At 36.0% G+C, this 16,351-nt stretch overlaps 2 protein-coding genes and 1 long non-coding RNA gene across 6 annotated transcripts; 2 read left to right on the top strand and 1 right to left on the bottom strand.

The window, feature by feature from the left end:
* Window positions 1–1,400: 1,400 nt before the first annotated feature.
* On the bottom strand, window positions 1,401–5,073 carry LOC113065802 (uncharacterized). 4 transcript variants are annotated; one of them, XR_003279081.1, is made up of 6 exons: window positions 4,791–5,062; window positions 4,630–4,698; window positions 4,213–4,284; window positions 3,407–3,434; window positions 3,094–3,190; window positions 1,401–2,067 (listed from the first exon to the last, which is right to left on the bottom strand). It is a non-coding gene; the product is annotated as an uncharacterized LOC113065802 (long non-coding RNA). The 4 variants fall into 4 exon arrangements; XR_003279080.1 differs by lacking the exon at window positions 4,630–4,698 and having other exon boundaries at window positions 4,791–5,073; XR_003279082.1 differs by lacking the exon at window positions 3,407–3,434.
* Window positions 5,074–6,073: 1,000 nt separating this feature from the next.
* LOC113065801 (uncharacterized) lies at window positions 6,074–10,405 on the top strand. Its single transcript, XM_026237329.1, has 10 exons — window positions 6,074–6,092; window positions 6,298–6,404; window positions 6,511–6,651; window positions 6,919–7,070; window positions 7,269–7,405; window positions 7,617–7,710; window positions 7,817–8,152; window positions 8,293–8,479; window positions 8,567–8,694; window positions 8,991–10,405. The coding sequence occupies exons 2-10, from the start codon at window positions 6,323–6,325 to the stop codon at window positions 9,309–9,311; spliced, it is 1,578 nt and encodes a 525-aa protein (XP_026093114.1). The 5' UTR covers window positions 6,074–6,092; window positions 6,298–6,322; the 3' UTR covers window positions 9,312–10,405.
* Window positions 9,669–11,655, top strand: LOC113065315 (uncharacterized). Its single transcript, XM_026236546.1, has 2 exons — window positions 9,669–10,140; window positions 10,423–11,655. The coding sequence occupies exons 1-2, from the start codon at window positions 9,703–9,705 to the stop codon at window positions 11,653–11,655; spliced, it is 1,671 nt and encodes a 556-aa protein (XP_026092331.1). The 5' UTR covers window positions 9,669–9,702.
* Window positions 11,656–16,351: the final 4,696 nt, after the last annotated feature.

Below are 16,351 nucleotides of genomic sequence, written 5' to 3'. Positions count from 1 at the left end.
ACATGGCTGAGCCTTGGATACTGCTAGGAAAACCTTTATTATTCCTGACTCAGCCCTTGACAGTACTCCTGGTTTAATTTTACTTTCTAAATAATCCCTCACTTGAAGATATCTATAAAAGTCACTTTGGTTAAGCCCAAATTTTTCCTTTAGTGAATCAAAGCTTTGGATTTTACCCTTGTCAAAAAAAGTGAGATTCCTAATTTAGCCCAAATACGAAATCGATTATCTATTCTGTTTGGGAAGAAATCAGTATCAAAGGCACACCATCTTAATATTCTTGATGCTTCATTCAAACCCCCTATTTTCATTGTCCGGTGCCAAATTTGAAATGATACATTGATCAATGGGTTTGTTTCCTTATTAATTCTAGTTCTTACACAGTAAATTTAGCAGTGTTGATTTTCCAGTGTTACTATAAAGTGTTAAAATAAAGTGTTGGATCAACACTGAACAGAATGGGTCTAACACCAGAAGTGTCAGGTTTCAAATAAGAGTTGGTGTTACTTTACATAGTTGCAGACGTCAACTCTCATTCAGAGTTAATCAGGCCACACCTCCATTAACGTGCAGACAGACGTCAATTTTCATCGAAACAGACCACATGCGGACGCCATTTTACTTCGCTGGAAGCGTGGTGGTAAGTCTTTCAATTTAATGTTATATTACAGATACAGATTCATCCTACCCACCCAGCAAAAACTCGTTGAAAAGACGTCGAAAAGACGTCATTGGCAGTCGTCTAAACAACGTTAAAATTTAGTTGAAAAGTGAAAGGTGAAACGACGTCTTTTTCATGTCGTCAAAAAGACGTCTATAAATAGACGTCCAAATTACGTTTAAATGTGGTTGAAAAGTGAAAGGTGAAACGACGTCTTTTTCAGGTCGTCAAAAAGACGTCTATAAATAGACGTCCAAATTACGTTTAAATGTGGTTGAATAGTGAACGGTGAAAAGACGTCTTTTCCAGACCTAATTACAACCATGAATTATTTGTCATACTAATTAGTGAAAATAAGACAATTCACAGTATATTGACACATTTATTGACACATTACATCTTTCATGTAAAATCTTGATCACATCTTAAGCTTCTTTTGATTAAACAGACCGTAAAAACTGTAATATTGTGAAATATAACTACAGAAATAATTGTTTTCTATGTGGATGCATTGTAGAATGTAATTTATGCCTGTAAACTGAAATTTTTAACACAATTACTTCAGTCTTCAGTATTACATGATCTTCAGAAATCATTATAATATACTGATTTGCTGCTCAAGAAACATTTCTGATTATTATCAGTTTAAAACCGTTGTGCTGCCAAATATTTTGTGGAAACCATTACATTTGTCCATATTTTTTTAATAGACCTTGCAAAAGAGTAGTATTTATTTAGATTTTTTTTTTTATCAATTTAAAAGGCTTTACTATAAACTTATCAAATTAATCCATGTTTCTGTATAAATATATTTTTTCAAGACAAATAAACTATGACCAATTATAACCACATTAGAACAACCAAAAATTTTAATTCTGTCATTAATTACTTACCCTCATGTTGCCCCAAACCCATAACACCCTTTTGTGCAGAACACAAATTAAGATATTTTTTTAACAGATGCCTTGTGTACAAAAAAAAACAAACAAACAATAACAACAGCAAAAATAATCTATTCAGAAATTATGACTCCCCAATGGATTTTCACAAAAGCACCAAAAGCGCCAGCTCTCACGCCAATGCAACACTGATGCATCATGGTGCTTGTGTGAATGTGTTATTTTATATAAAGAAAATAATCTCAGATTTCATTAAAAAGTTCCGCATTTATGTTTCAAGGATGAACAAAAGTCTGGTTTGGAACAACATAAAGGTGAGTGAGGAAAATCTTTGGTTAAACTAACACAGTAGGTAAATGGGGTTCCCACAGGGGCACCAGTAGATCTCTGCCTGATCTCTGATCTTCTGCTTCTTCTGCTCCTTCCTCCATCCCAATTCTGGATTAATGAGCCACGGCAGATGTTTCCACTTTGAATGCTTTAGCCTCGCTCTTTTTTCTGCAGCATCTAAAGTGAGAAAGAAAACAGTAACTAAAATGTAAATCAATAATAAAAAAACAATGTTTGTCCAAAATGTACAAATTAAAGTGTACTCATTCTTTATGAGGGATTATTAACTAATCAGTATGTCAGGGGTTGTCAGCTCTGGCCATTAAGGTGAGACTTAGGTCTCTGCAGAGTAAAAGTGGGCGTTTATGACTTTGTGGGTGTTTTCAAACTGCTGGGTGTTTCTAAATCATGCAATCAAAATGATCCCCCTTACCTAAACCCCACCCTAAACCTACCGTCACTATGATGTCAGCCAATCAGGTATCATGGTCTAAAAACACCCTGATCTGGTAACTCCCATTACTTTAGTACAGAGACATATGCTTGGATTAAGGTCCACTGTCATGCAGAGTTTACGTCTCAATCAGCTTCACAGTTTGCCAAGTTGTGAATATATTGTGTACACAAATGTAGGTACTGGTAAGCACTGTGGCTCACTATACACTGGTGGCTATGTCTGTCCTCATTGTACAACATCACTACTGACATTAATGCACAACAATAAAACTGATATCTTACTTTAATGCTATTTACAGCACATTATGATGAATACTTTATTACATGTATGTGCAAGATTTAATTAATAAATTAATTGGAAATGTTTACTAGATTAGACATTACCTGTCTAGTGATATGTTTATGCTGAAATATATTATTGGTTTGTGTTTTAAAATCTATTACGTGTTTTCTTATAGCGAATTATCAGTGCACCGTAAAATGAAAATAGTGATTGAGGCAGCCCTTCACCACTGAGTACTGAGCAACGGACCTGAGTGAAACACACCCAGTGTTTACGTCCACACCTGATCACACTCACCTGTCTGTGACTTATAGTTAGCAAAACTGAAGACCTTGATTAATGTGTTCAGGTGCACTGCACTAGGTTGGTGCAAAACTCTGCATGTAAAAGGACCTTGTGAGACAATGTTGAGATCTCCTGCAATATGTTCTGAACATGCACTATAAAGAGGCAGAATGACTTACAACACTGGTGTCCAGTCCTGGGCTGGAGGACCACCGTTCTGCAGAGTTTCTGCTGATCCTTGATCGGCTGCTCAGGTCTGCTTAACTGGGGTTGGAGCTTAATTATGAAAAAAGAGAAGACAACCAATATTATAATGTTAAAAAGTTAAACAACGTTAAATAATTTGATCCATAAATATGCACAACATCTGAAAATGCACAAAGATGAGAAGAAAGAACTTTCAACATTGAAAAATAAGAAGGAATATTAAATCACACATGCATTTTCTTTTCTTCTTATTATTCCTCTTGCAATAAGTTTATTCACAATTACCTTGTGGTTTATCAATGATTTTCAGTCTCTGAAATAGAAAAGATCTACCAATGATGAACTATTATTTACCCCGTTTATATCTGCGAGGTGTTCATAACACATTTTACCAGTGTATTAAGATCAGTAATTATGACTGTCGAATGTCAGACTTGACTCAATGTATTCTGCCCCCAAACATATGATTAGACTATCAGTTGAATATCGGCAAGATTCAAAAATTCAGATTCGACAGTGAAAAACCTTAGTCAAGGACACCCCTAGTAATTTCAAATATTACTATTTTACTGTATTTTAATCAAATAAATGCAGCAGTGGTGAGCATAAAAGATTTATTTTAAATACATTTTTAAATAATATTTTCTATTTCTCTTCCACCTTTATTTGATCCTCTAACTTTAACACTCACTATTCTAATTCTATTCTTAAAAAAAATCTAACTACCTTTCTAATCTTTTTGTATTATATTTTCTTTACATTTATTATGCAATTGTGTGTATGTGTGTGTGTACGAGTAAAGACCTCTAACTAGCTTGTTCTACTCTTTTTTTTAATTCTGTTTTCTCTTTATTTATTATATTATTTAAAATCCCATGCTATGTGTACCGTGTTAAGCTAACTGAGACTTGTTATAGCACTATAACTTTGCTTATATATCATTGCTCTTGTTTTTGATTGCTTCCACTCTCTTCATCTGTAAGTCGCTTTGGATAAAAGAGTCTGCTAAATGAATAAATGTAAATGTAAATACATGATAAATCTGACCCTTAAACGTTTGAATAATAGTGTATGTCTGAGGTATTACTTACTAGTTATATGTTTCATAATGTCTAAAAATGTTCTTCAGCTGGATACAGGCACGGCCATCAGCATGGAAGAATCTAGAACATAAACAATCTGTCATTCTGGCAATCTGTCTAAGCCAACAATATTTATTATACAATGCCATGTTTATTATAAATAAACTATAGCAGAGGTGAAATGCAGAAAAGAAAATTAATTTACAGATTATACAAAAAAATTAAAAGAATAATAACAGAATTTAAAGTTTTAGGTTTACTAATCGATTAATACTCTTACAGTGTGGACATCAAAATAACTAACATGCAAACAAACACACACACACACATTATGAAAATATTATATAAACACACACATATATAAGAAAATTACAGATTCATGCTGATGTAGGCGAAATATATTGTGAAAAATGCACATAAAGTTACCTCTTGTAGTTTGCATTACAGTTGAGATGCTAACGGACTTTTCATGAAGACACTGACCATTTCTATAAACTACATTTTCAACGAAAGCGTGTCATTTACATGAAAGAAAGTTTCAGGGACACTTTTATGTAACATTTGTGTAATTTAGGGATTAAACTTACCTGAAATTAGTGAAAACAACCATGAGAGACAGCGTCTGTTCAGCTGCTTGACGGTTGAGCTGAGCCCCGTTTCCATGGTGACTCCAGTACAGCGCGTGACCATCAAGTGTTTTCAAAATATATTTAAATATATTTAACAGTGCGATCAGACATGATGTCTAATTTCTTCACTAGTTTATGTTAATGGCTTTGTGGTGCGAAATAAAAGTTTTTTTTCTGCTAAATTTGGACTAAAGCCCATTTACATCTATTTTTGGGCTAAATTAAAAAAAAAAAAAAAAAAAAAAAAAAAAAAGACGTTAAATGTCGCTTTTTGGGCTTAATTTGGACCAAATCCGACGGACCAAACGAAGACCAATTTTCAACGTCGCTTTTTGGGCTTAATTTGGACCAAATCCGACGGACCAAATGAAGACCAATTTTCAACGTCGCTTTTTGGTCTAAAAGATGGCCATGACGGGCCGACTTGATTTAGACCAGAAAACGACGTCCAAATGACGTCTGGTGCTGGGTGGGTATGTTATGTCCCTTTATCAACGAATTAAAGCTTTGAATATAACTTCACGTTAGTAGTTTCGTCTGTCATTTCGTGTGTCGCACACAGCAGTCCTTTTTATTGATTAAACTTTGATTGTGTTCTTTTCAAAATGAGTCTATAAAGTCTCGCGCGCGCGCGCCATTTTACAGGTGAACTGTGGCACATGGAATTTCTGCAGTCCGCTAACGTTAACAGAAAATATATATATCAATATGGTTATTGGCCTAAAAAAGATTGTTCAGATTTTGTTTTAAGATTCGGCTTGGATTTCTCCTGATCGTTGACCATGCTTCTGGGACCTTCATGGTTTTGAACTGTGGTAACTTGATTCGTTTTATGTCGATTTTTGAGCAGCGTTATATGATTTGTGATTTTATACAGTCTATGGTCAGACGTGGTTAACGTTAGTTTATTTATTTTAGTGAATTAAATTACTCCATTACATTTTAAGGAGCAAAAAATGTAATATGTGTAGTCGTGGAATATATTGCTGTCTCATTTCGGAGGCTGCGTCCTGGTCGCATTTGAAGGCTGCATACGTCATCGGGGAAGTCTCATTTGAGAAAAGTGGACAATGTCGACAATTAAAACCAATTTACCACAGATATTTTTATGTAAAATGTATCGGCAATAACGAGGTTTGACCATTGGGGCGCTGTACGTAGCGTAAAACTGTATTGCAAGTCTTTCCGGATGAAGAAACCGCGCGCTTATTTAGACTGCAGGAGGAGGAGAGTTTGAAAGTTTGCACGGAGACGAAAATGGTATCATTTCTCAAAAGTTCCCGTTTTGTCTTGTAAATGAGGGGTTATAACGGATAAAAAGTTAACCTATTTCGATTTAATTGGTATCTTTGCCGTTTTGATAAATTATTAAAGTTGTCTTGATATTTTTATTTTTTTACAATCTTGTTTCAAATTGAGTCTGTGTTTGTAGCAAACCAGTAAGATGTGTTTCTTCCTCTACAAGCCAGGAGTTCAGGTGCTCAATCACAATGATTGTCAAAGCACAATTTCGGAATAGGAAGAAATTCATAAAAATCTCAGAGGCGTGCTTTGATTTATTTCTAGCAGAGGGTGAGTGATATTTAATATCATAATAATTTAATCTATATGTTTTTTTATAGCTTTGTCAAATTATAAATAAAACTTGACTAAAATTGGTAAATATTTTGTTTTGCAGTGAAAGAGAAGTTCTCAATTCCAGACGACCTTGCTGTTACAGTTACAGATGAAACTGGTACAGAGGTGGATAAAGATGTGTTTCCTGATCTAATGTCCACCAGTGGGTTGGTTTTAGTCATAAATGAGTTGACTGACATTGGTGAGTGAAAGCAGGACCAGCTGAATGATCTGTATCCCAATTTATGAATGACTACTGGTAGTGTTTTAATATGTTCAGTGTTCAAAATATTGTAGGTGTACAACAATGTATTTCTAAAAAGTAAACAAATGGCAAGGGTCATATTGAGTCTTTTTATTTCAACAACCAAAGTCGTGGATTTAAAAATTCTCAGTATTATTTTTTTTTAAATTCAGTATTAATATATAGTAACATGACATCTATTAACCCCAGTTTTAACATTAACAGGATCTTCCACACCTCAGTCTTCAGTCAGCTTGGATACAGATACACTGTCTCTAACTTCAAAAAGCAGTGAAGAGAGTGACTGGTTTAGTCCAAAACGATTCAGAAAGGATGAAGATGATGATGTGGCATCACAACGAGCACAGGCCAGAGATGTGAGTCCCAGTAGCATTACACAGACACTGGGTGTTTTACTCATCATGATATTCAGTTTCATTAAGGTTTTTTTTTGTAATCCCCATATATAATGGTAATATTTTTTAGATCAGGGTCATATTTAAGGGTAATTTAGATATTACTGCACTATCTTCTCTCATAATAGTATCTGTTAATAATACTCTCTTTTTTTATAGCTGATAAAACAAATTCTACAGACAAGACCAGGTGGAGGAAATGTGCTTAAGGAGTATGAAGATACAGGCACAATTAGTGATGACACAAGGAAAGTGATGGTGAACATCTTAGTTGCACACATGATGGAGACAGAAGGGTAATTCTAAAAATATAATTCGCTCTTGCATTATTCAGTTTGTTAGTGATTTTGATGCTCTATAGATTGTGAAGTAGATAGATGTAGTTGGGTGATACAAATTTGTGCAAATTGTCCAAAAAATTTTTTTTTTCCTTAAAGTTAGTTTAATTAAATGTTCTTAAACATTTCCTATCAGCGTAAAGTAACATTGAGTGTTCCAATTCTTCAGAAGGGTCCCACATCGACTTACCAAACAGAAGTATGGATTGGGAATTATCACCTTATTTCCCTCACTCAGAGATCCCCAAGGAAGGACTGGATATGTAAGTCATTATCACTGATCGGACATTCAATATTTCGTGCTCAGTTGGAAATGTCTAAAGATGTTTTTATTAAGGGTTAAATTAAGAATTTGTGTAATTTCAACAGGAACATTTCTATGATGGCCAAAAAAACACTGGATTCTTGTCATGGCGCCTCAAGACAGTACAAAGGGGGACAAGACCTTCTGGAAATAAGGAAGATCCAAAAACAGAAGAAAAGGGAGGTCCTTTGCTTGACAGACAGCTATGTTACCAAGAACATCAGCTAGATAATGATCAAAGTGTAGAGGCCATCTCTTTGATGAATCATACAAGTGAACGTGAGGTCATCATGCAGAAGATGAAGGCAACGTTTGAATACAGACAGCGCCTTGTCCATGATCCAGAGGGATCCACCACCATTCTCTCTGTTTTTCCTCGGTTCCTGGACACTAAAGGATTGGTATGGATTTTCTTTCATTTTTTACTAAAATTTAAATGTTAGTATCAGAGAACTGTCAAATGGTCTGCATTGTTGAAACTGGCCACATTATTGTAATCACAATATATTGTAATTTCTTTGTGTTTTCTTCAAAACTTCAGATTCTTCAGGACTTCACACTCCTCTTTGGGTCAGAAACTGCTTCCAGACTTTTGGAAAGGTGGCCGACAGTTTTCAAAGCAAAGGTTATCAGACTAGGAGAAACCTTGACTCCCACTCCACTGCTGAAAAGATTACTGTCATCTGCCAAACAGAGCAAAGAAAGCAGCGAGGCACAGGATTCCCCAGGTGAAACTTCCAATGACTTTGCAGTAAAATCATATTATACATACTCATTTTTGTGTAGACATTTAACAAAGTTACTTTTTTTTCCAGAGTGGGACAGTGATATATCATCCTTCCTTCTACTTTTGCATCTCCTATCACCCCAGGCTTCAGGAAGAAAGAAAATCCAAAGGATCAGTATTTCACAGGCTATTGACCATCTGGTGGTGTTTCACAAAGTAGGTATCTGGTACACTGGTGCCAAAATACAAGGCCTATAAGTGTTACACTTTGAATTGAATATTTATTTATTTTTTACTATTAGATAAACTGTAAAATGATAAATGTAAAATTAATCTAAATATGATCTAAACTAAAATTGTTGTTTGTGCATGTACGGTTTTGATTTGGAGTGCTTCCTGGTCTTTATGATGTGCAATTAAGCTAAAAAGTCTCAAATAAATGTTAACTGATAAAGCTGTACTTATTAATTTATCATTATTATTCAAAGACGTAATTTTTTTCCCCCATTTAGGCATGCAGGAGCATACAGGAACACCTTGAGCTGGAAGAGAATCGTCAGCCATACATTCTTGCCTCAGGGAGCAGCAAGGAAGCCATCAGTCACTACTTCATTGTGGTGGATAAAAAGCTCATCCCCTGTCAAGAATCCTCTTCACTGGCTGCCATTGATGAACTCTTCAAGGTTCATTTTGTTTTCAGTCTCAGTTATGATCCTCCACTCAAAAATTTGTACACTTTTCTCCAGACTACAGTGTACAAAATTGATGTTGGCACCACAAGTGAGAGCCCGAGAGTAAAGGAGCTTAGAGCTAAGTTTTTGAATGATGTTTAGATGCTATGTCTGTAAATCACTGTTTGCTACAATAGCTAAATTAATTCGACACCTAAAACTTGTACATGATTTATATCCTGGTAAGAAATTTGGTCTGGTTTGTGATCAGGATGGTTGTTCCTTGCAATTTAAAAGTTATGAAGGGTTTAGAAAACATTTAACTAGATTTCATTTGAGGGCTGTAGCATCAAGCAGTGAAACTGTATCTTTACAAAATCAGCAAGCTCCAGATCTCAATGAAGCAGTATCACTTGTTGTGTCTGACACAGAGCAAAGATTACATGATGCGAGTTTGCATGAATGTTCTTCTGATTCAAGGGATAGTTCGAGGGAAAGGTGTGCATCAATAATAGCCAAATTACAGGGCAATGGTGTTGCAAACAGTGTAATCATGTCAGTTGTTGAAAGCATGGAGGATTTTGTTAATGATTTCCATACAAGTTTAAGGGAAAATGTTTTAAATGTTGTGCCTGTTGACAGCACAAGTAGAAGTTCAGTTGAAGAAGTTTTTAATGGTTTTAATAATCCATTCTCTGATTTTAATACAGATACAAAATGGAGAAAATATTTCAGTGAGAAATGGGGGGTTGTTGAACCTATTGAAATACACTTAGGTGTCAGATACGATTCAAGAAGAAATAAAATCTCTGGGATGTATGAACAGACAACAGTTAATGACACTTTCATATATATCCCTCTTCTGAAGACTCTTGAGTTCATTTTTAGGAATGATAAAGTGTGTAATCTTATCCAAGAGGAACGGCAAAGTGACATGTATTGCGATTTTTGTGATGGACAGTATTACAAAAAACATCCTTTGTACTCCATCCACAGCAATGCACTTCAGATCCAAATTTACTATGACGATTTTGAAACCGCGAACCCATTAGGATCTAAAGCAGGAGTTCATAAACTTGGCTGTTTATATTTTGTACTTCGTAACCTGCCAGCACACATTAACTCTTCCTTAATGAACATACATCTAATTTCTTTGTTCCATTCTGAAGATGGAAAAAAGTATGGCATGGACAAAATACTTGGCCCATTGGTTGATGATGTGAAAGTACTTGAGAAGAAGGAATTGATGGTGTCATTTTCTGAGGAGCCCATCTTTGGTACTATTTCGCAAATTACCGGTGATAACCTAGGTCTAAATAGTATTCTTGGTTATGTTGAATCTTTTTCTGCAAAACATTACTGCAGACTCTGTCTCACTGACAAGGTGTTAGCACAGGAAGTATTTAGTGAGGATGATCCACGGATGATATTGCGTAATAGAAATCTAAATGAGGAGCATTACAAGTATCTTGCTGACAACCCCAATGAAAACTCATGTTATGGTGTTAAAAGAAATTCTATACTCAATACCTTGACTTACTTTAATGTATCTGATAACTTTGTGCTGGATATTATGCATGATATCCTGGAGGGAGTTGCACAGTATGAAGTGAAACTGCTTTTTGAATATATGAGTTGCAATCTAATTTCTGGCGATTCCATTCCTCAAAGATTGTATGCATTCAACTATGGCTTTTTAGAAAGAAATAACCGCCCAACCAAGGTCAACCTTCAACAAGCAGGAAACAACATTGGTCTCAATGCAAGTCAGACATGGTGTCTCATTAAGAACATCCCTCTCATATTTGGAGATGTAGTCCCAGTGGGAGATAAGCACTGGCATTTGTTGTTGCTGCTCTTACATATTGTTAATATTATCTTTTCTCCTTGCATCTCTGAAGGAATGATAATATTTTTGAAGCATCTGATAAAAGAGCATCATCAGTTGTTTAAGGATTTGTATCCTAGGAATCTAATTCCAAAACACCACCTTATGATTCACTACCCTGAATGCATCAGACAAATTGGCCCATTGATTCATGTATGGACCATGAGGTATGAGGCAAAACACAGGTTTTTTAAGAAAAATCTAAAAAATTTCAAAAACCTGACCAAATCGCTTGCAAAAAAACACCAGCTAGCCATTGCCTATCACTGGGAGTCCTGTACTATCAGGGGTATTGAGTCTGGGCCTGTTTCAAATGAGCTGTTGTCTGACCTTGAAAACTCTGATTTTATTTCAGAGCAACTCCAGATTGATATCTCTAGCGAGGTAATGGTCACACCGTGGGTAAAGTGTCAAGGTACTGAGTATCGCAGTGGTCTTGTTGTTTTCTTAGAGTTTGTTGATGATGCACCTGTTTTTGGAAAGATTGTTAAAATTTTTATTAAGGATGGAATTTATTTTTTGGTATCGTGTATGGAATCAGAGTTTATTGAACACCTTCATGCTTTCAGTGTTGTTGAACAAGAGCATTGTCTTGTACTCAAAAACCTGAGGAATTGATGTACTACAAGCCATTTGATTTACAAATGTCCTATGGCAATGACCATCTTTTTTACATTGTCGTGGACTGTTATTTGTAATAATTTCATGGCATTTATGGTTTCTTGCTCTGTGCTGAAATAAAGTTTTGAAACCTTGACAGTGACGTTTTCTTCATAGTGATTTTCTAGTTTATTTTAGTTTTTAGGGGTTTTTTTAGTAGGTAATACAGAACCATAAATAACTCCCGAAAAAGTGTTCTATCAACACCAGGATGGTGTAAATTTTGACCCTTTTATACACCGAGTATATTGTGATTTTCATTTTTAAAGGTGTCATGTCAACACCGGAATAGTGTAGAATTTTAACTCTGTCAGTGTTTGCTACAAAGCTACACCCAGCTCTGTAACAGTGTTGTTTTTATCTGCATCGGTGTTGATATTTCACTCTCTTAGTGTTCACATTTTAACACTGTATTGGTGTTGCATGAGGCAACACTTTTGAAAGTGTTAAATTAACACTTTGTGGGTGGTTCTCATATATACACTTTCAAAGTGTTGAAAATAACTCCTATGGTGTTGTTTACCGGATTTCAAATTTACTGTGTAGCTTGTTGTCAGCAATGAGGGCAGATAACGGGGACTCTTCCATCATCCCTCGCTCTATTTCAATCCATTTAGCTAAATATACCGAACTACTCCAACAGACTAATGGCCTTAATTGGGCCGCATAATAGTAGTATTGTAGGCATGGAAGATTTAACCCACCGTTTTCTTTGCTTAACTGTAGCGTTTTAAATCTTATTCTGGGTTTTTTACCCTGCCATAAAAACCTAGATATTAATTTATTCCATTCCAGAAATTGTTGGTTCGGAATTTCCACCGGAAGTGACTGATAGAGATATAATAATTTTGGTAGAATAATCATTCGCACTGAATCAACTCTAGAACTTAGGCTGAATATGGGGATAAGATTCCAACGTATTAGATCAGATTTTATTTTCTTAATCAAAGGACCATAGTTTAAGTGAAATAGATCTGAATAGTCTCTCGATATGTTTACTCCTAAGTAATTAATTGACTTAGTATCCCATTTTAAATTATATTTATCTTTAATTTGTCTAGGTGGATCATAATTTAGTGTTAGTACCTGGGTTTTGGAAACATTGAGTTTATAACCCGATATAGCTTCATACCCCTTGAGAAAGTTAAATAGTGTAGGAAGGGACTTTGTGGGTTGGCTCATATATAACAATATATCGTCCGCAAAGAGAGCTAATTTATGCTCTCCCGACTCAATTTCTACCCCTTTAATTGAATGGTTCTGCCTAATCCATTGGCTCAATGGTTCAATAAATAGGGCAAATAAAAGTGGAGAGATGGGGCATCCCTGTCTTGTGCCTCGCTCTAATTGAAATGGATCAGATAAATCCCCATTAATTTTAATCCTTGCGCAAGGTTTGTCATACAATGTCTTAATTATTTCAGTAAAGTTATTGTGAAATCTAAATTTTGTTAATACTTTATATAAAAAGTTCCATCTTACAGAGTCGAAGGCTTTCTCCGCATCTAAACTCACTAGAGCAGCTTCCACTTTGTGATTTGAAACGTGTCTGAGAACATGCAGGGTCCTTCTAATGTTATCAGATGCTTGCCTTTTACAGATGAAGCCTGTTTGATCCAAATTAATGAGATCTGGGAGAATGTTTTCTAGTCTTCGTGCCAAAATAGAGGTAAATAATTTATAATCAACATTTAAAACACTAATAGGCCGATAATTTCCACACTCCGATTTATCTTTTCCCTCTTTAGAGATGACAGAAATGATTGCTTCTCTCCATGAAGGTAAAATTTCCCTTTTCTGTACTACCCAATTGAATGCCTTTAGTAGAGACGGGGCCAGTTGATCAAACATGGTTTTATACCATTCTGCATTATAGCCATCCGCCCCTGGGGATTTGCCTGTCTTTAGTCTAGTCACGGCTACTTTTAGCTCTTCCAAAGTAATTTCTGCTAACAAAAATCTATTTTGCTCTTCTGACGCTTTAGGCAAATCTATTGAAGCTAAAAATGCATCTATCTGCAAATCATTATTAATTTTAGGCTGTGAGTAGAGAGCTTTATAAAAAGTTTCAAAAGTCTGCTGTATTTGCTCCAATTTACAATAAATTTTCCCTGTTTGAGTATTCTTTATTTTATTGATTGTTCTTTCTGCTTGTTGCTTTCTTAGTCTGTAAGATAACAATTTTAATGACTTCCCCCCAGTTTCATAGTATCTTTGCTTTAAGAATATAAGTTTATTCTGTAATTCTTTAGAATATATATCATCTATTTCTCTAACTATTTTCTTAATATCTTGCTTCACCTTATGATTCATTGTAGCCCTATGTTCAGCCTGCAATCTTTTCAATTTAATTTCAAGTTCCTGCATTTTCTGCCTTCTAAGTTTCTTTAAATGAGATGTGATGGCTATTATCTTGCCCCTTATTACCGCCTTTAGTGCATCCCAAAGCATTGATGGTGACACCTCCCCATTATCGTTTATTTCCAAATATGATCTAATCTCGTTTTCTAAATTTAATTTGGTTTGGGAGTTGTTTAAAATATCAGAATTCATTCTCCAAACTGTGGATCTAGGTTTCCTTTCTAAACACATCGACATGTAAATGGGACTATGATCAGAAATATCTATGGTACCTAATTCGCAGTGGTGGACCAAATGAAGATCCTTTTTAAAAGTAAAGAAGTAATCTATTCTAGAATATGTCATATGAGGATGAGAATAGTGAGAATAGTCACGAGTTTTTGGATTCAGTTCCCTCCACACATCTACTATACCTATCTCTTTTAACATGCCATTCACCTTTTTAATCAGTGGTTTTAATTCCATAGTATTTCTAGAGCAATCCAGACCCGGGTTTAGGCGAAAGTTAAAGTCACCTCCACATATTAAAATTCCTTGGACTTTAGTAACTATTAAATCAAACACTTCACGATAGAAATTCCACTCTGAACTTGGAGGGGCATAGACATTCAAAAAACTTACTAACCTTCCCTCTATCTTACCTGTTATCAGTACAAATCTTCCTTCCTTATCTCTCATTTCTGAAATATGTTCATAGTTCAGTTTTTTAGATATGAGTATGGCCACTCCTCTTTTTCGTACTGATTTATAGGATGCAAAATATACCTCTTTAAAGCCCATTTTGATTAACTTAAGATGTTCAACATCATTTAAATGAGTTTCCTGTAAAAACACTACCTCCGCTCTTGCCTTCTTTAGTTTGGAGAAAATCTTTCCTCTCTTAACAGGATTGAGTACGCCGTTGACATTAAAAGAAACAATTTTCATGGAATAGTAGTGGCAAAGTGTATCTTAACATACAGCATCCCCTTTGATAGAACTAACGTAAACTGAAACAAATTAACAAAACCAAAACTAAATTCTTAATTAACCATAGATAAGAAACAAAGTGAACTTCCATAATTGAAGTCGTTACCTCGACTTCTGACGAGCCATCACTAGTAGGCTGCAAGGGAAAGCCCCTCTTCATAGACTTGTAGAAGGGGCCCTTGTAGATAGCAGATTCGATTAAAGTCATTTGAGCTAATACTGCATGTCCCGAATATTCAAAACTGCGCTAAATTGACTAGGTTGTAAAAAAAAAAAAAAAAAAAAAAAAAAATTCTCAAAATGCCGGCTCCCCATCTCTCTTTCCTCTTGATAAGCTATAAAAAAGCCGGGAATCCTGACCGGGCAGAGATTATCGAGATTAGGAACTCGCGTCTTTTCTTCGGAAAGTCTGCAACTTCTCCCTGAATGTTGGGCCTCTCCTCTGTTGAAGATCGCGGATACCCTTGCTTCGGCCGCCTCTCTGCCAGGTCATCCGTTGGATCTGTTCCATCAGGGTGCCCGGTTGACTGATAGGCTGCACTGGAAGTCCTCGCTTTGCCATATCTTGCGTTGCTTCCTCCACTGTGTTATATGTTTTCGTTCCATCCTCATACATCACCATCAAACGAGCGGGAAACAGAGTTCTAAATTTCACTCCACTGTCCTTCAGGACTTTGCGTATCTCTGCGTACTCTCTACGCATCTGGAGTACTTGAGGAGCGTAATCGTTGTCAAGGTTAATCTGCTTTCCCTGCCAGGAAAATCCTCTCATTTGCCATGCCTGACGAACGATCTGTTCTTTCATTGTAAAACTTAGGAATTTAACCACAATTGATCGCGGTTGTGCGTCTGCTGGCGGCTGCTTTCCGAGCGATCTGTGGGCTCGTTCAATCTGAAACGGTGCGTCCCCTGGTAAATTTAAGTTTTCTCTCAGGAGTTTTTCCAGAAACACAGTCATTGTCGGAGAATCCTTTTCGGCACCTTCCGGCACGCCATATATTCTAACGTTATTACGTCTTGAACGACCCTCTATGTCCACGAGTTTCTCTTCCATTTTGCTGTGCATCTTCAGCATGGCAGTGAGTACCTCTTCCGCATTTTGAATCCTTTCTTCAGCCGTCACAATTCGGCCTTCCGCCTCTTCTAGTCTAGCATTGGTATTCGAAATTTCTGCTTTAATGTCCTCAAGCTGGGTTTTATTATCTCGACGAAAATCTCTTAACTCCCTAAGAATGAGGCTCAGGTCGACGGTCTCTGCGGCGGGTATCACTGGGTCTTCCTCGTGGCTGCTTATCTGTGTGCTGGGAGGTGAGGGCGCGGGGTT

The sequence above is a fragment of the Carassius auratus genome, chromosome 48 (genome assembly GCF_003368295.1).
Source record: "Carassius auratus strain Wakin chromosome 48, ASM336829v1, whole genome shotgun sequence".
NCBI lineage: Eukaryota > Metazoa > Chordata > Actinopteri > Cypriniformes > Cyprinidae > Carassius > Carassius auratus.
The sequence above is the reverse complement of the archived record's forward strand: the minus strand, read 5'-3'. Positions and strand labels throughout refer to the sequence as shown.

Coding starts and splice junctions, on each gene's coding strand:
- LOC113065801 (XM_026237329.1), top strand. CDS start 6,323: ATGATTGTCAAAGCACAATTTCGGAATAGGAAGAAATTCATAAAAATC. Junction 6,405..6,510: donor TGATTTATTTCTAGCAGAGG/GTGAGTGATATT, acceptor TTTGTTTTGCAG/TGAAAGAGAAGTTCTCAATT. Junction 8,480..8,566: donor CGAGGCACAGGATTCCCCAG/GTGAAACTTCCA, acceptor TTTTTTTTCCAG/AGTGGGACAGTGATATATCA.
- LOC113065315 (XM_026236546.1), top strand. CDS start 9,703: ATGTCAGTTGTTGAAAGCATGGAGGATTTTGTTAATGATTTCCATACA. Junction 10,141..10,422: donor AACATCCTTTGTACTCCATC/CACAGCAATGCA, acceptor GAGGAGCCCATC/TTTGGTACTATTTCGCAAAT.